The 19,253-nt window shown below is 43.0% G+C and overlaps 1 protein-coding gene and 1 long non-coding RNA gene across 15 annotated transcripts in view; one reads left to right on the forward strand and one right to left on the reverse strand.

Annotated features, from left to right (window-relative positions):
* Positions 1–16,836, forward strand: part of LOC102166006 (uncharacterized) — a 316,146-nt gene extending 299,310 nt beyond the window's left edge. For both annotated transcript variants that reach the window (XR_014835081.1, XR_014835083.1), the window contains 4 exons: positions 10,258–10,391; positions 14,603–14,822; positions 15,116–15,250; positions 15,628–16,836. This is a non-coding gene — a long non-coding RNA (uncharacterized LOC102166006). The remainder of the gene's footprint in view (positions 1–10,257; positions 10,392–14,602; positions 14,823–15,115; positions 15,251–15,627) is intronic.
* Positions 1–19,253, reverse strand: part of LOC146394455 (patatin-like phospholipase domain-containing protein 4) — an 81,474-nt gene that overhangs the window by 4,238 nt on the left and 57,983 nt on the right. The window contains exon 8 of one of the 13 annotated variants that reach the window (XM_085007115.1): positions 15,289–17,012. The exons of 11 other annotated variants lie outside the window; for them this stretch is intronic. In XM_085007115.1, the coding sequence (XP_084863241.1) occupies positions 16,936–17,012 (77 nt within the window). In that variant the 3' untranslated portion in view covers positions 15,289–16,935. Of the gene's footprint in view, positions 1–15,288; positions 17,013–19,253 lie in introns of those variants that run through there. One more of the 13 variants, XM_085007120.1, reaches the window with a different exon arrangement.

Consider the following 19,253-nt stretch of genomic DNA (forward strand, 5'->3'; position numbering starts at 1 on the left):
GTGGGAGGAGAAAGCAGGAGCCTTGCGATCCCTGTCCTTCAGAGTGTGGCATGCAGGCCACCAGCATCGGCATCCCCCGGGCATTATTCTGTTATCACCAAGCGCTCCTGCAGTGACCAAAGCAGAATCTGCACTTTATGTCTAGATGATGGCTAAGTCCCTTGTTCTTAGATGTGTGTGCTGAATTCAACAAGGAAGATGTTTCAAATCTGGATGCCCAGGCCACATTCAAGACTACTTCCATGGGGATGTTTTGGTGGTGTGACCTCAGCATCAATATTCTTCACAACTTCCTAGGTGACTCTAGCATGGAAACCTTCTCTCTCTCTCTTTTTTTTTTTTTTTTTTTTTTGGCTTTTTAGGGTCACACCCATGGTGCATGGAAGTTCCCAGGCCAGGGGTCAAATCGGAGCTGCAGCTGCCTGCCGACATTATAGCCACAGCAACGCAGGATCGGAGCCACATCTGAGAACTACACTGCAGCCCACCACAACACTGTATCTTTAACCCACTGAGCAGGGCCAGGGATCGAACCTGTATCCTTATGGATACTAGTCAGGTTCTTGACTGCTGAGCCACAAGGGGAACTCCCTCAATTTTGATGACTCAGAGTATGCAGGCAAGCAAATTAACTCAGGAACCCCCCCTGGAAGTTAATGACCCAGTGTTTAAACAGACCATCCTATAGGACTGTTTTGTCCAGCAGGATACTGCTGCCTGAGTGCAGGTGTAGGATAGACAGTGAGGTGGCTGAAAAAGATTGGGGTTTTGACAAGGAACACAGGACAGGAGGTGAGTTTCGGCTTACTACCCTGCCTGCTCTCTCCCTTTCCAACTGGAACAGCTACATTTGCGCTGTTCTGCCTCTTAGCGTTCTGAAAAACATTCAAACACGAGTTTTAGAGAGTTGCATGTACTCTTTGAACTATGGTTTTTCCTCTATATGCATCAGATTTTTCCCATCTCAGTTCTGCAAACATGTGATAATACAATGGATCCCCCATCCTGTGTGTGCCCATGTATGCACGGGATTCATTTTATTTTATTGTTCGAGCTTGAATAAACTAAAAAAAAAAAGAACATCAGGATATGTGTGTGATCCCAGAGGCTTGACCAGCAGGTCCCCTTTTTTTTGGTCTTTATTTCCCTTGTTTTTCTTTTATTGATTTATACAGACTTCCAACTTTCTCTAATATTTTTAACTCTATTTTGGCAATTCCTATTTTCAGGTATATTCTCCTCTTTTCTAAAAATTTCTACTTTATATGTTTTTAGGAAATTTTCTAGAAATTTCCAGTTTATATAATCTTCAATCTCTGTCTGCATCTTCCTTCCTTCCTTTCTTCCTTCCTTCCTCTCTCTCTCTTTCCTTCCTTCTTTCTTTCCTCCCCTCCTTCCCTCTCCTTTTTTTCTCTCTCTTTCTTTTAATGGCTATGATGATGTACCCATAGCATATGGAAATTGCTAGTCCAGGGATCAAATACAAGCTGCAGCTTCATCCTGTACCAACACTGGATCCTGGACCCAAAGCACCATAGTGAGAACTCCTGTATTTAGTCTATCTTTCTTTCTTTCTTTTGCTTTTTAGGGCCGCACTCGCAGCATATGGAAATTCCCAGGCTAGGGGTTGAATGGGAGCTATAGCTGGCAGTATACACCACAGTCACAGCAGTGCAGGATCTGAGCTGCTTCTGCAACCTACACCACAGCTTATGGCAACGCCGGATCCTTAACCCTCTGAGCAAGGCCAGGGATGGAACCTACGTCCTCATGGATGCTAGTCAGATTTGTTGACCGCTGCGCCATGACGGGAACTCCTGTATTCAGTTTCTGATGTCTCATTTTGTTGATTTCCTTTACTGCCTTTTCCCTGCCTTTTCATTGAATATCATAGAGTCTTATCTATTTCATTGTTTGATTCAAAGACAAATTTCCTGGGCTTATTTATAATTATTTGGTTTTCTTTTTATTTTTTTTATGAAAGTAAAAATATACATGTAACATGTTTCTAGTTAGACATGTTTGCATGAGACAACTGAGTCTGTACATATGGGAACAGTGAGGGAGAAACAAGTATTAGAGACAAGCTGTGTGACATCTGATAGGTCTCTGCAAAAATGCTTCTTATGCGAGTTCCCTTATGGCCTGGTGGGTTAGGAACCCCACTAGCATCCATGAGGATACGGGTTCAATCCCTGGCCTTGCTCAATGGATTAAGAATCCAGCGTTGCCAGGAGTTGTGGTGTAGGTCACAGACGTGGCTTGGATCCCACATTGCTGTGGCTGTTGCTTAGGCCGGCACCTGCAGCTCAGATTCAACCCCTAGCCTGGGCACTTCCATGTGCTGTGGGTGCAGCCCTAAAAAGGAAAAAAAAAAAAAGTTTTCTTATGCTTTCAATGTGTAGATGCCATCTACCTTTGGGTATTTAAATTGGCCTCATAGTATAGTCTTGCTTTAAAAATCGTTATTGACGTATAGTTGATTTATACTGTTGTGCTAATTTCCTTCTGTACAGCAAAGCCATTCAGTATATACATATGTATATACAGTCTTTTACGTGTTCTTTTCTCTTATGGTTTATCACAGGATACTGAATATAGTTCCTTAGGAATATAGGAGGAACTTTTCCATCGTATATATACTAATTTGCTTCTACTAACCCCAAATTCCCAGTCCATCCCACTCCATCCCACTCCCTTCTCCTTGGCAACCATAAGTCTGTTCTCGAGGAGTCTGTTTCTGTTCTGTAGGTAGGTTCATCTGTGCCTTATTTTATTTTATTTTTATTTTTTAATTTTTTTTGTCTTTTTGCTATTTCTTTGGGCCGCTCCCGCGGCATATGGAGGTTCCCAGGCTAGGGGTTGAATCGGAGCTGTAGCCACCGGCCTACGCCAGAGCCACAGCAACTCGGATCCGAGCCGCGTCTGCAACCTACACCACAGCTCACGGCAACGCCGGATCGTTAACCCACTGAGCAAGGGCAGGGACCGAACCCGCAACCTCATGGTTCCTAGTCGGATTCGTTAACCACTGTGCCACGATGGGAACTCCTGTGCCTTATTTTAGGTTCCACGTAGAAGTGATATCATAGGGTATTTGTCTTTCTCTGACTTCACTTCACTTAGAATTGCAACTGACAGGACTAACCCAGCCAGAACCCAGAATGGGACTTGAACCCACGTGCCAGGACTCGAACCCAGCCTAAAGCTGACTGGGACTTAAACCCATGGTTTTAAATTAGACTCACTCACCCTGTGTCTGGATTTACTGAGGTTCAGGTTCTTCATGCCTCTGCAAAGAAGGGATTCATTGAGAGACAAAGTGATAGGCAAGAAATAGACGTATTAAGATAGGACGCTTGTGAGAGATGCAAGCAGGCATGGAGGCTCTGCCCCGAGGATCTGGTGGGCTCCAGTTTTATCCTCCAAGGGGAGTGGGGGTGGGAAAAGCTGCCTCTTCCTTTCTGGGATGAGTAGCTCCTCCTTAGTATCTGGTAAGGTGTGTATTCACATGAGCAGAAGGGCAGTCCTCAAACTCCTGCCCTTGGTCTGAATCTGCAGGCAAGCCTCATCCCATCCCCCACCCAGTGACCGGAGGCAATTCTCGCACGTCCACTAGCCCATCGAGCCTGCCTTGTGCTGACGGCTTTCTTGAGCAATTATTAAGTTACAGTGATCTCCCAGGGTCCCCTAGGTTTCCCTCTCCATCTATGGTCCCCTATTGGGACTTCTACAATGACCTGTGCCTAGTCCATTCCTATCAGCATGAGAATCTCTAGTTGCATCCACGTTGCTGCAAATGGATATTAAATGGTATTTGTCTTTCTCTTTCTGACTTACTTCTCTTAGTATGAGAATCTCCAGTTGTATTCATGTGGCTGCAGAGGGCATTATTTTTTCCCTTTTTGGCTGAGTAGTATTCCATTGTATATAGGTACCACATCTTCTTAATCCATTCATCTCTCAATGGACATTGAGGTTGTTTCCATGTCTTGGCTATTGTGAATAGTGCTGCAGTGAACATAGGGGTGAGTGTGTCTTTCTGAATGATAGCTTCCTCTGGATATATGCCCCCAGAAGTGGGATTGCTGGCTCATTTGACAACTCTCTTTTCAGTTTTCTGAGGAATCTCCATACTGTTTTCCATAGTGGTTATACCAGTTTACATTCTCACCAACAGTGTAGGAGGGTTCCCTTTTCTCCATACCCTCTCCAGCATTTGTTACTTGTTGACTTAATGATGGCCATTCCGACCAGCGTGAGGTGTCACCTCATTGTAGTTTTGACTTGCATTTCTCTAATAATTAGTGATATTTAGCATCTTTTCATGTGTGTACTGGCCATCTGTATATCTTCTTTGGGAAAAAAGTCTATTTAGGTCTTCTGCCCCTCCCTTTTTCTGAGTTTTATGAATTTCTTGCATATTTTGGTGATAAAGCCCCTGTCTGGGGCATCATTTGCAACTATTTTCTCCCATTCTTTAAGTTGTCTTTTTGTTTCATTTATGATCTCCTTTGCTGTGCAAAAGTGTTTTTTTTTTTTTTTTTTTTTTTTTGAGTTTCCTTTCCTGTCCAAAGGGTTTTGAGTCATATTGGTTTATTTCTGTTTTTACTATTATTATTCTAGGAGGTGGATAAAATGAAATATTGCTGTGATTTACATCAAAGAGCATTCTGCCTATGATTTCCTCTAGGAGTTTTATAGCATCTGGCCTTATATTTTTAGGTCTTTAACCCATTTTTTTGTGTTAAAGAATATTTTTTTTTTTTTTTTTTGGAGATTTTTGTTGTTGTTGTTGTTGCTATTTCTTGAGCCGCTCCCGCGGCATATGGAGGTTCCCAGGCTAGGGGTTGAATCGGAGCTGTAGCCACCGGCCTACGCCAGAGCCACAGCAACGCTGGATCCGAGCCGCGTCTGCAACCTACACCACAGCTCACGGCAATGCCGGATCCTTAACCCACTGAGCAAGGGCAGGCACCGAACCCGTAACCTCATGGTTCCTAGTCGGATTCGTTAACCACTGTGCCACGACGGGAACTCCCAAAGAATATTCTAATTTCATTCTTTTACATATAGCTGTCCAATTTTCCCAGAACTACTTATTGAAGAGACTTTCTTTGTTCCACTGTATGTTCTTACCTCCTTTGTCATAGATTAGCTGGCCATGGTTGCTTGGGTTTATTTCTCGGTTTTCTATCCTGTTTTTTTCTCTTTTTGTGTCAGTACCATTCTGTTTTGATGACTGTAGCTTTGTGATATAGTCTGAAGATGAAGCCTGATTTCTCCAGTTCCATTTCTTTTTCAATATTGCTTTGGCTATTTGGGGGTGTTTTGTGTTTCCCTACAAATTTTAAAGTATTTTGTTCTAGTTGTGTGAAGAATGTCATTGGTAATTTCATAAGGATTGCATTGAATCTGTAGATTGTCTTGGGTAGTATAGTCATTTTGTCGACATCGATTATTTCAATTGAAGAGCATGGTATTCTCTCCATCCACTGGTGTCATCTTTGATTTCTTTCATCAACATCTTATAGTTTTCAGAGTCTTTTGGGTTTTTTTTTTTTTTTGTCTTTTTGCCTTTTCTAGCGCCACTCCTGCAGCATTTGGAGGTTGCCAGGCTAGGGGTCTTATCAGAGCTGTAGCCACCGGCCTACACGAGAGCCACAGCAACACCAGATCCGAGCTGCGTCTGTGACCTACACCACAGCGCATGGCAATGCCAGATAGTTAACCCACTGAGCAAGGTCAGGGATTGAACCCACAACCTCATGGTTCCTAGTCAGATTCATTAACCACTGCGACACGATGGGAACTCCGAGGTCTTTTCGTTCTTTAGGGAGGTTGATTCCTAGGTTTTTTATTCTTTTTGATGTGATGGTCAATGGGATAGTTTCCCTAATTTCTCTTTCTGTCCTTCATTGTTGTATATCAAAATGCAGTCAATTTCTATGTATTAATTTTGTTTCCTGTAATTTTACCAACTTCACCGATAAACTCTAACAGCTTTCTCGTAGTATGTTTAGGATTTTCTAGGTATGGTGTTGTGTCTTCTGCTAACCATGATAGTTTCACTTCGTTTCCAATTTGGATTCCTTTTCTTTTTCTTCTCTGATTGCCATGGCTAGGACTCCTAAAACTATGTTGAATAAGAGTGATGAAAGTGGACATCCTTGTCTATTGATGAAACACTTTAAATATCTCATGTTAATACAGTACTTACAACTGACAGTATCTTTCAACATACTACACTCATTTAGACCTCCCCACCCCCCATGAGAAGGTTGAGAGACAAAGAAGATAAGAGAGTCTGATAAAGGGCAGACTTGTCTTTGCATCTTCATAGCAGTCATTGTTTATATGCTTTGACTCTGTTTCCAGAGCCCTTTCTCCTTTTCTATAATTATGGAAACAGGGTGGATCTACCTCACAATGTCTCCTGTGAAATCCGTCCTGCTGGGCACCCTTACCCTCATACATGAGAAGTAAATGTACAACACTGCAAATTTACTTTTCTGTTCTTCAACTGCCCCGTCTACAAAGTCTTAATAATGAAACAGTCGCTAAGCCACGGGGTGCTGTGAGAATTAAGTCAATTAACACCTGCAATCCTCCCAGAAACCGGCTTCCAAGCACACAGCAGACACCTGCTATTATTACTGCTGCTGATAGCATATTATTACCATTGAAAAGCACATATTTTCCTTGGGGGAACCAATTGTTCACTTGTGAGGCATCTTCAATCTGTAATAAAACCTTTTGTTGGCTCCCCATTGGAGCAGGGAGCCATCTGGATTTTCAAGCAATGAGGAAAGTCCAGTTAACCTGCCTGCACCTACCCACAGGCTCCTAGGCTTTCCTGCATCAGCACTGCGCACGCACACACACACACTCTCCCTCTCTCTCTCTCTCTCTCTCTCTGGTATGCTCTGTGGAGGCAGAGATAGTCACAATTCTCCCTCAGGGATGATGGGGCCATTGTGATGATAAGTGGTTTCTCCTCAGTAAACAGGAATTAGTGTCAATGGTGGTTTTTACAAGCATCACTTTTCATACATTAGCTTGCTTCAATCTTTATTATTATAAACAAATGGTTTCTTAATTCCTCAGTAGGCATTTTGAGTATTTATCTGACAATCTTTGCACGTTCTGGAAGTCCAGTTGGTGAATAAATGGCTTCAAAGGCTTTGAAATAAATAACCTTTCTGAAACTTCATTAGTTGATACGATAAGCAATCCCTGACCTTATAATACCATACTTTGATAGATATAAGAGATCCTTTTAATAGGAGTTTATTTGAATGCTGTGGGGTTAAACATCTGTGCTTCAGTAATGCTGAATAAGAATATATGAATGAAAAGAGAAAATGTAGCCCCTTTCCACACAGATTCCTGGAAGGATTTAGGTCCTGAGGTAATGATTTTTCTTCTGTGTATCTCCATAACCACTGGTTCTAAGAAAATGGTCACTAAAATTATTTTTTAAATATTTTATGATTCAGATAAACCACCATGGTTGGGAAAAAATTAACATGAAAAATTGATTCAAATTTGCTCACTACATTTAAGATGAATTTTCCTTAAAATTTGGTAAATCGAGTATATTGAAAGGCAATATAATTAAATCCTATTCTTGAATTATTCACATTTTCCTTATTTCTGTCTCTTAATCTGTCAAGAGCAGAAAAACAGGCTATATCTTCAATAGTCATGTTTCTGTTATTTTGCAACTGTTTTTTCTTTTGTAGATTTGTATTTTCCCAACTCATTAGTTCCCATTTTTATCTATGCTTAGGTCACAGAGCTTTTTCCATTTTGTTCACGTTTCCTTTTTGTAACTAATTAAGTTTAAATAATAATGAACATACCTTTGATTTTGTCTGTTTGCCTAATGTGGACAGTTTTTACAAGTCTAACCTTGCCCCAAGTCACATCTTTGATGAAATCCCACATGGATCAATATTTAGCCATTTCTGGAGTTCCCGTCATGGCTCAGTAGTTAACAAACCCCACTAGGATCCATGAGGACACAGGTTCCATCCCTGGCCTTGCTCAGTGGGTTAAGGATCCAGCGTTGCCATGAGCTGTGGTGTAGGTTGCAGATGAGGCTCAGATCCCGAGTGGCTGGGTGTAGGCTGGTTGTTGTAGCTCCAACTAGATCCCTTGCCTAGGAACCTCCATATGCCATGGGTGTGGCCTAAAAAAGACAAAAAGACCAAAAAAATATATATTTAGCCGTTTTCGATCAACAGCATCCCCGTTCCCACTGTTTTGCTTTTCTATTGTGTCCTAGTCATCACATCATTCTTCTAAAGGAGATGAGCAAATGAATGCAGCTGATAGTTTTTTTTCCTCTTTAATTCGACATCCAGCTTATTAATTTAAAAATGTTTGTTTATTGATGCATTCTGGAACCAAACAGAGGTGACTGAGGAAATGGCCAATACATAAATAAGCATCTGAATCATAAAAGCTACTTCATGATCAGGGCAGTGTGGTGTTGGCAGAGGCATCGACAAATGGAGGAAACAGAACCGAAAGCTGAGAAATGGACCGTCACACATAGAGTAAACTGATCTTTGACACAGGAGTAAAGGAAATACAGTGGGGAAAAGATAACCTTTTCAACAAATGGTGCTGGGACAACTAACTGGATGCACATGTGTAACAAAATAATCTAGACAGAGACCTTACACCCTTAAAAAAATAACCTCAAATGCAATGTAAACCTAAATGCAAAACTCGAAACTTCCTGGATGACAACGCAGGAGAAAAGCCAAATGACTTGGAATTTGGTGATAAATGTTTTAAAGATAACACCAATCCATGAAAGAAAAAACCGATGAGCTGGACTTAATTATAATCAAAGACTTCTGCTCTTCAAACGACTATCAGGCAAAGGAGAAGACAAGCCACAAGCTGGAAGGAAATATTTGCAAAAGGCATTTCATAAAGGACTATTATCCAACATAGACCAAGAACTTTTAAAACTCAACAGGAAGACAAACAAAACAACCTGATTTTCAAATTTGCAAAATATCTGGACACCTCAGCGAAGAATACGTACAAGAAGGCGATCATCGTATGAAACGCATGTTCCATATCAGACGTCTTTAGGGAATTGCAAATTAAAGAGATATCACTGCACAACTCTCAGAATATTGAAAAATGCAAAAAAAAAAAAATAACACCAAATGCTTCCACAGGTATGGAGCAAGAGGAACTCACATTCATTTCTGGTGGGGACACAAAAAGCAGTACTGCCAGTTTGGGAGACGCTTTGGTGGTTTCTTACACAACTCAACATACCCTTACCATATGAATTGGCGATTTTGCTCCTGGGCATTTACCCAGAGGAGTTGAAAACTGACGTCCTACAAAAACTGCACATGGATGTTTGCAGCATCTTTATTTACAATTGCCAAAACTCGGACATAACGAAGATGTTCTTCAGTTGGTGTGAGGGGACACACGCTGTGGTCCATCCTGACGGTGGATTATTCAGCAATAAAGGGAAGTGAACTATCAAGCCATGAAAAGACGTGCAAAAAGCTGAAAAGCATGTTAGTAAGTGAAGAGGCTACATACTGCATCATTCCAATGAGATGACATTGTATTTTATTTATTTATTTTTGGTCTTGTTGTCTTTTCTAGGGCCGCACCTGCAGCATATGGAGGTTCCCAGGCTAGGGGTCTAATAAGAGCTGTAGCCTCTGGCCTACGCCAGAGCCACAGCAACGTGGGATCTGAGCTGCGTCTGCAACCTACACCACAGCTCACGGTAACACCGGATCCTTAACCCACTGAGCAAGGCCAGGGATCAAACCTGCAATGTCGTGGTTCCTAGTCGGATTTGTTAACCACTGAGCCACGAAGGGAACTCCTGAATGACATTTTAGAAAAGGCAAAACTATGGAGACATTAAAAGAAAAACTACAGAGTCTGTTTTTTTATTCAAGTTGCTTTACACTGTGTTATTTTCTGGTGTACTAGGTAATTCCGCCTGTGTGTATTCTTTTCCAGATTCTTTTCGATTGTAGGTTATTTCAAGCTACTGAATACGGTTCCCTGTGCTGTCAAGTAGGACTTTGTTATTTATGTGTTGTATATATGAAGTAATGTGTATCTGTTAATCCAGAACTCCTGGTTTATCTCTACCTCCCTTTACCCTTCGGTCACCGTACAGTTTATGTGCTTTTATGTATGTCTAGGAGTCTATTTCTTTTTGCAGTTAAATTTATTTTTATCATTTTTTTTCAGATTCCACACATAAGTGATATGATGCTTGTCTTTGACTTCTGTCACTTAGTAGGATCATCTGTAGGTCCATCCGTGTTGCTGCACACGGCATTACTGCATTCTTTTTTATGTCTGCTTGAAACAAGACAATTCAGGTAAGTGTTTTGAAGAAAATGTCTGCAGCTAAAATGATAGCTTTGTAGGTAGATGGGGCACATTTTGATAGGTTATGGGTGTCTTCTCCAAGTCGTCAGGTTCCTCTTTTGGGGGGTGAAAGAGGTTTGCTGCTGCTGTTGTTATCAAACTGTGTGTATGAATGTATGTGTGTGTTCAGGTCAAAGAATATATTCAGAATATTGCTTCTGAAAAAATTAGTGTGATTTTTTTTAATCCCCTAACATATGATCCTTTTGGCAAAATCAACATTGCATGTACTTGCAAAAACAGAAACAGTATTCTCTGCTTCTAGGAGTCACAGTTTAATTTGTATCTATTAACCAACATCATTGATCACAGTGTACACAGGGTCTGCATTTTCATTTATTTCTGTTGACTCACTCTGTCAAAGACTGGGAAATGCTAACAGTATCTCTGCATTTCCAAAGACATTTTGTGAGAACATTTCAAATACATTTGGATGCTTTGTCATTCACCTCATAAATATTCATGACTCTAAGACGTCCATTGACATTTTATCTTAATTGAGACGTGCTTTCAAATTTTGTTCTTGACATAGTTCAGTCTCATATGTTTGCGCACATCAAACTTTCTTCCATCTGAGACGTCTTGTTTTTTAGAGCTGCTTTTTTGTGCAGGTGAATTGGGTCAAGACTTGGAACCTTCATTTTTTATGTATTTCAAAAAAGAGAACACTAGGCAGAATTTATTTAAAATCAATCCCAGGTTATTAAAAATAAGGAAAAATGAAAAAGGGAGAAAGATACTCACGGATAACCTTTCCTAGAGTGATTAAAACAAATGAAACACCAACCAAAACACTAAATGCAATCACCATTCAATATATACTAATTTTGAAAGGAGGTGGATGGCATAGTCCAGCTCAAATTTTTTAAAAAAAGATAAGTAAAAAGGTTAATATAATTTTTTTTGCATTTTTAAAATTATAGTTGATTTATAACGTTCTGTCAAATTTTGCTATACAGCAAAATGACCCAACATTAATATCATTAATATACCCATTTTTTTTTGGTTAAGATATTGATACTTAATTTTTATTCAAAGTGCTTTCACGTGTCTAATGAACTCACGGTTTCCCTTTTATTTTGACTGTTCCACAGCATATGGAGATTCTGAGCCAGGGAATCAGATCCAAGCCACTGTTGTGACTTAACGCAGCACCTGTGGCAATGCCGGAGCTTGAACCCACTGTGCTGGGCTGGGTATTGAACCTGCATCCCAGGGCTCCAGAGACACTGCTGATCTGTTGTGCCACAGTAGGAACTCCACAGCTTCCATTTTACTCTCGGATACAAATCAACCTCAGAGTCTGTTGTCCCATGCATGCCTTGTTTTATCGCATTTATATATTTCACTTGGCAAATTGGTAAATGCATTTACACTCTTAGAGGTTTAAAATTAAACACATGAGCGTTTAGGTTTTTCGATGTCTGTGTGAAAGGCACACAGATTTCATTTCACCACCATGATCATATTGGAAATAGAGATCAAAATTATATATACGTGTGCAGATGACAAGAGCACAGCTTCTCTGGCCACGGTTGGGGCATGTGGAAGTTCCCCGCCCAGGGCTCGAACACGCACCACAGCAGCGACGTGAGCCACAACAGGGGCAATGCCGGATATGTAATCTGCGATGCCACAAAGGACCTCCAAGAGCATACTTTTAAAACGGTCATGTAGTTTTAGGAAGAACTTAGGAGTTTGATTCCTAAACATCAATCACAAATACCCTATATACTTGAGTTTCAAATCTGAAATAAAAAGAATTAGATGATTGCCACTCTAGGCAAACATAACGCCCTTTCCTGCAAAGACGTCCACGTCCTGATTTCTAGAACATGCGAACACGTCCCCTTGGACAGTAGAGGGGAGTTAAATTTGCAGATGCCTTAAGGCTGGTGATGAGCAGACCTTAAACGGGGGAGTGGAGCCTCGGGTCATGTAGGTGGACCAGTGGACTCATAAAGGTCCCTACATGTAGAAGTGGGTGGCAGAGTTAGAGTGAGGCCACACCAGGGACTCACCAGGTCCTGGCTGGCAGTGAAGATGGCAGGAGCCACAGCCCAAAACAGGCGATCCACCTGTATAAGCTGGAAAAGGCAGGAATCAGATCCTCCCATGTGGCCTTGGGAAATGACCTCAGCTTTGCTGATGTCTCGACATTCTGACCCAGGGAACCCAAAACAGACTTCTGAACTCTGGGACGGTGAGTTCCTCTGTAAGCATCTATCATTTCTCCTGTTCATCAATGTTTACTTTGTAGATTCACTTGCCTACAATTTAAACATCTGCCTAAGCAAACAAACTCGGGGGCATGGAGAACCATTGCCGAGGGGGAGGGAATGGGATGGACAGAGAGTCTGGGGTTAGTAGATGCAAACTATTGCATTTACAGTGGATAAGCAATGAGATCCTGCTGTATCTCACAGGGAACTATATCTAGTCACTTGTGATGGAGCATGCTGGAGAGTAATGAGAGAAAAAGAATGTATACATCTATGTATAAGTGGGTCACTGCTGTACAGCAGAAATTGACAGAACATTGTAAATGAACTATAATAAAAATTTTAAAAAATAGTTAATGAATTCATAAATATCTGCCTAAGAGCCAGGAGACCTTCTGGATGTCCAGAGTGGGTACACTTCTGTCCTCACAGCAACAGAGTGATGGTCAAATCAAGAAATGGTTCCTGGGGAGGGGTCACCCTTTGTCCAAAGCAGCTCTTCAGGGACTTCTTTCAAAGTCACCATGCTGAGCGCAGAGGGTCCATTTTTAGAAAGGTAGCGGAATCCCCGGGTCTAGAGCTCAGTTGGCAACATTCTGAGTTCTGCTCACCGTGGTCCTTGCTGGCTCAGGTCCGTGCCATGGCTAGATTGAAATACGATGATAACAGCTTCATTGTTGTGCTTTCCGTTTTATTATTGTCTTTGCGTCCGTGGTCGTCATGAAATGAGGCACACATCTGAAGTTAGCAGAGAGGCTCCGTGATAATGACTTCTTTTCGGCATCATTGACTTTTCTCATTTAATCAATAATTTCATTATTCTCTGTGGGGCTTGATCAAGCTCCCCCTTCTCTGTGTGTTTGTGTATCTCCAGGCTTCTTGTTTTAAAACATTACTTCCTGTCAAAACTATTTATGTAATTTAAAAATATGATCAAGCTCCATGCTTATTTCCTGTTAGCAGGCTGTCTTGACGATATTATGCAGTATCATTTAGATGTGCAATTTTGACAAATGCCCCCAACACTCCATTGATTTCTTCCATTACATTATAGGCAAAGACATTATTGGTAGCAACGATGCTGAGTTTTGAAACACTGTTCTCACGAGCAAATACACGTCCTGACTTTGCCTCTGTTTCAGCACCTGGTGTCAGATACAATGCCTTTTGGTAGCGCACCACAGGGCTACAGAAGGAACGCAAAGTCAAAGAGGTTCTATAAGGATGTTTTTTTTTTTCAGTACGTACTGCTCTGCTCACACCTAAGTGTCCCAGAAGGAAGTTCCCAATGTGGAAATAGCCACTTGTGAAACTTAAGAATTTTTTTAGGGGGAAAATGTGCTTTTGGTTTCTCTTTTATAAGAACCTTTCCGCCTAAGAAATGGTGGCCATCCTTTTTTCCTTGAAATATTGTTTTCTTTTTTGGCTTTTTAGGGCTGTACTTGCAGCATATGGAAGCTCCAAGGCTATGGATCAAATCTGAGCTGCAGCTGCGGCCTATGCCACAGCCACAGCCACGCAGCATCCGAGCCACACCTGCAACCTATACCGCAGCTCACAACAACGCCGGATCCTTCACCCACTGAGCAGGGCCAGGGATAGAACCTGTGTCCTCATGGATACTAGTTGGGTTTGTTATTGTTATTGCTGAGTCATGACGAGCACTCTGAAACCCTCTTTATGTTTGATTATACTGAGTGAGTTTACCTAGTTGAAGGGCAGTTCCTTTTCACTCCTGCCGTGGCATCTGTGTAGAGAAGGGTGTTTCTCTCTGTGACAGTCCTTCCTGCCATTTGTCTTCACGTATGTCTTTTCCAAACAAAGGATTCAGAGTTTTGCAGGCTCACAGAAACTTCTTCCACTACAAATCCTCTTCTACCGAACGGCGTTTGACACCTGTTTTTCACTTCTATTCTTCTCCTATCCTCCCGTGTGTCAAGGTGACTTCAACTGGAAGGTCTGTACAGGTCATTAATTGAGCAATAGAGAAAAAGTCCATTGCCATTTTGGTCCCCAAATGTCCAGATGACATTTTGCAATTGAAAAATCTAGAAGGGCACTGGTCTGTATTCTAAGATGAAAGGAAAAGGAAGCCGTGTCTGCCCTGGCTGGTGTTCCTGTTTTAAAGATGAACTGGCATCTGCTATTTTTACAGGAAAGGTAAGAAGTTTGTTGGGCCACCATCCTACCTCATGTGTGTGATCCTGATAACTTCAAAGTCAGTCCTCTCTTCCCTTGATAGAGGAATTCATTTTGCTCCAGGAGATTAAGTGAGAGAAAAGCTGAGAGGGGATTCGAATTTGGGTTTGTCTCTTTACAAAGTTTGGGTTCTTGTATCTGTCTTCTCTCGTCTCTTCTGTCTGAGAATAAATACAGTTAACTGGGGAACTCCTGTCACTGAACGGTGTGCAAGGATTCAGAGACAAACCACTGAAACCTCTCTCTTTGTCCAGGAAAACCTGAGAGGATGGAGTTAAAACGGATCCAAACAGCACAGGCATTTGAGAACCCGAGATTTCAAAGCGGGCGCCGACGCACAAGGCAAGATGATGTTTACGATCCATCACGGGTTCCTGAAACGCTTAAAGGTAATTAAAGATATAAAAAGGAGAGATGGAAACACAAAACTGTTACAAATATACAGCACTGGAATTGGTTGCTTTTTCCAGACATTGCATGACTTGCAGACTCTTGTCTATTAAAAAAAAAATGAATAAAGCAAGTCAAGAGAGAAAGGCAGCTTAGGAAGACAACGATGCTGTAAATGTGAAAGCCATCAAGGGTGGGGACTGGAGGGGAGAGAAGGAAATGTAGTCGAGGGGGCCTTCAAGAAGGTCCTCCGAAGACAGAAACACGGTCTGGAGTGCTGGGTAAATCTCACCATTTTATGGGCAACATCCTAGCACAATAGAATTCAACTGCAGCCTCTCTCTTGGAGATTAATATCTTTGATTTGATTTTGCAGAGAGTGATGAATCTGGAATGGATGTTTGGCAACACCCTCGAGAAAGCAGTGTTTCTCCTGATACACCTGCTCTGATTATTTGCTCACGTGGCTGCACAGATGAGCCTGCAAGGGACAGAGGAGTCCAGGGTGGCTGGATCAGGGCATCTAATGCATGGAACCTCTGAAGACTTTGTTTGACCAAAGAGTGTCTTGGCATTGGTTGGTCTTCTGGTGTTGGTCGTTACCGTGAGGTTTTGAAAGTCACCCCTTCTGCAACAAGGCATTTCAGGAAAGGAAACAGGATTCTTGTATACGGTAAGAAAAAAAAAACAAAACAACACAATCTTAAAGGTATCCTCCTTCTGGGGAAAAAAAATTGCAATTTTTCATCTTAAAAACGATTGGAATTGCAAGGCAAGCGGGGACAACGTCTTTTATGTGTGTCTCTCTGTGAGAGCACACAAGGATAACAGGAGAGCATAATGGGTATATTCTAATTCTAGTGTTAGAGAAGGTTTCTCAACCTTGGCACTAGCGACATCTGTGTCTGGATCGCTCTTCGGCTGGGGAACGTCCTGTGCCTCAAGGATGCTGAGCAGTAGCCCTGACTTCTGCCTGCTAGATGCAGTGGTACCCTCTCTAGGTGACACACCAAAAATGACGCAGCCTTTGTCACTAGCCTCGTAGGGGGACAGCAGCGCCCCAGTTGAGAACTACTATGTGGGAGGGATAACATCGTTTCTTATAATTTCTGCTGTTGGAGACATTTGTTTTCCTTTTCTCATGTTATTTATCGTCTGGAATCTTCCTGCCCTCACTTCCTAGAAAATATACGTTGCCTGAGAGAAGGGATCGTGTCCACTTTGCTTAGCATACGCAGGTCGTATCAGCTTTAAGACCTAACTCCTTGAATACAGGATAGAAATCAAAACAAATCTGCTTATGCTTTGAGTAGGTAAAACATGCTGTGATCTCATTTATAATATATTTAAACCTCTCCAAGTCATTAAGCGTTACATTAAATGGAATTTCATGGATTAGTGAAATTTGCAAACAATAAAAATCCTTCACGTTGGCCAGGGTTCCTCTCTCCTAATTGGTAGAGAGGAGAAATAAGTAAGAAACCTATCAGATATTGTAACTGCTTTGTAATGTATTAACTGAAGAAAACTCTCCAGAATCGAGGCATTTTGTCAATTGAGAAGGAAAAAGCAATGCACATCTTTAGACTGGTTGTCTGGCTCTGCTTACTCTTCCACGGGTTGGTCTGGGGATTGAAGTGATGATGGGTTCTCACTTGCGGGAAGCAATCAATGGTGAACAAGCTCAGACTTTAGAAGGAAAGGCAGTAATGAGGCCAGCTGCGGGACAGGCTACACTCAAGGAAGCCGAGGGGTGGAGCGCTGGAGAAAAATAAGGGCGTTATTATTATTAAGCCCAGTACACAGGGGTGTATGGGTGTGAGCGCTAAACTCAGTCCGAAGATAGACTTGGCAGAACTCGAGGCCAGAAGCAATAGTCCCAACTGCTATCTGAAATTGAGCATGTTTGTTTATGAGACTGGCATGAGTGTTGGGAATTAGGAAACAGCAAGCCGAAGTCAGAGATGGAAGTCACAGACAGGCGGCAGCTGTCCCTGGGGGTCCCAATAGCAGAGAAACCTGCCGTGGCTGGGAAGGGGGAGGGGGCAGGAAGTCACCCTTCCTGGTGCCACGGCTTAAACCTGCATGCAGATGGGTAGCCTTGGGGCCTGCATGAATCAGGGCTGTGAGGGGATGATGGTGGAGTGGTCTAAAGAACCTCATTTGAGGGAGTAGGGGGCATGCTTATGTTCTCTTAAGACTTCAGCAAGTTGTAATAGAGCCCGAAAGTGAGGAATGTCCAGCTGCAGTGTGCTTATTACTCCAGCCCTTGCGGGCGGGGCCCTCTCCCTCAAAGCTCATTGTGAGGTCAGACACACATGCACTGCTGCTGCTGTCAGGGGGGCCAAAGGGTAACTCTGTCCTGTTGTTCTGGAAGGAGGGGGAAAGGCAAGCAAGGAGGAAGAAAAGAAAGAGGGAGCGAGGTGAGAATGTAACACAAGGCAAGAGTATACTTTGTATAAACATCTGAGCTCATTCATGGATTTTATGCCACTAAGGTTAAAAGTACAGATTGCCCAGCTGCAAATCCAAAGTGTGGGCAAAGTCATTTCCTGTAACAGTTTCATGGATTCCACTATGTCCTCAGGGTACACAGCCCGCCCCGGTATTTTTCAGACAGTCACCCAGAATGGAAGCATGCTTCCGCTGCCTGTTGCCAATACTGCAGTTCCCGGAGCAGACAAAACACCACTGATGAGCTCCTACAGAACGCCACTTAGTAAGAGTCCTTTCCAGTCGCAAAGTGATGTCGGCTCTCGACAAATGTAAGGTATTCTGTCTTCTGTGAATACAGATGCCTTTAGCTGCACTTCGTGGAGAACAGTTCTTCCCCAAATATCCCCTCAAGACAGAACCTTCTGCTACCATATTTCATGGCTAAACAACCCAACAGGGAGTTTCCTCTCGCTGTGTCTCATCAGTTCCTACCTTTTCACTTGTTATAAGCCGCTTCCTCTCCCCTGGCTTCCCTGGCGAGGGCGTCACTTACAAATCTCCATTTCCTCTGCTGTGGGACCACACGACCCTAAGTGACTTTCCTGCTCCCTCTCTCACTAGATCTCCCTGGATGCTTGAACCTGGTTCTGTGCCCGTGTCCCAGCCGCTGCAGGCTTCTGACAGCTCCCCCACCCCCTGATAGTTACCTGGCTCCTTTCCGCCTCGGGTTCTGACTGTCCCTTAGAGGTTCCTCCCAGGGACACGCCTTTGATAGGTCCCGTGGCCGTGAACCTGGCTCTGGGAGGATGAGATACACCCCACCTCCTTATCCTCCGTCTCTGCATCTATGGGTCTGGTCCTTTCGCCCTGAGCCTCCCCGCCTTTGAAAATCCTGACCCTTCCCATAATTCTGTCACCTCCATGGCGACACATCCCCAAAAGAGTCCTGAAATCTACCCTTTCTCCAGAAGCTCCCAACTGGGTTGTTTTCAGCAGAATCCCAGCAGCTCCCACCCTGCATTTGCACACAACCAGATCCCTCCCATCTTGACCAGTTTCTAAGGATATGTTTGTTAGAGCGGGAAAGGGGCCGTGGGGCTTTGCAGCAGAAACAGAGGCAGAGTCTGGAGTTGCTGGCCAGCAGGTGGCCAGGAGCACTGAGGGAAGGCTCAGGCTCCCCGGTGGTGGGGGGTAGTAGGTTTTATTGGGGGCTTGTGGCTGAAGTAACCAGCAACAGGATCAGCATCAGGCGACTTGGGAGGGGAGGAGGAGAGGGGGAGAATGGTCCAAGATAGGGAGTGGGGTGAAGAAAATAAAGGCAGAATGCAGTCAGGGCAGTCCTTGTTCTGGCAAGGTTGCTTCTCGGCTGAACAAGATAAAGGGGTGAGCGGTTTGAGCGGTTTCATCCGGCTCTAAGAGTGTTGTTGTTGGGGACAGCGTCCTTCCTCTTGTCCTCTGCTCTGGCCCAAAGCCACTTTCTCCACAGTGCCGAGGTTGGGGCGGCATCCGGAAGGTTTAGTTCTGCTTTGCATTTACCTTAGGTTCCACCTTAGACATCGCAGCATC

Source organism: Sus scrofa, chromosome X (genome assembly GCF_054392235.1).
Source record: "Sus scrofa isolate SSC_HxYL_T2T_F1_AM1 chromosome X, Sscrofa_HxYL_maternal_Yorkshire_Landrace_v2.0, whole genome shotgun sequence".
NCBI lineage: Eukaryota > Metazoa > Chordata > Mammalia > Artiodactyla > Suidae > Sus > Sus scrofa.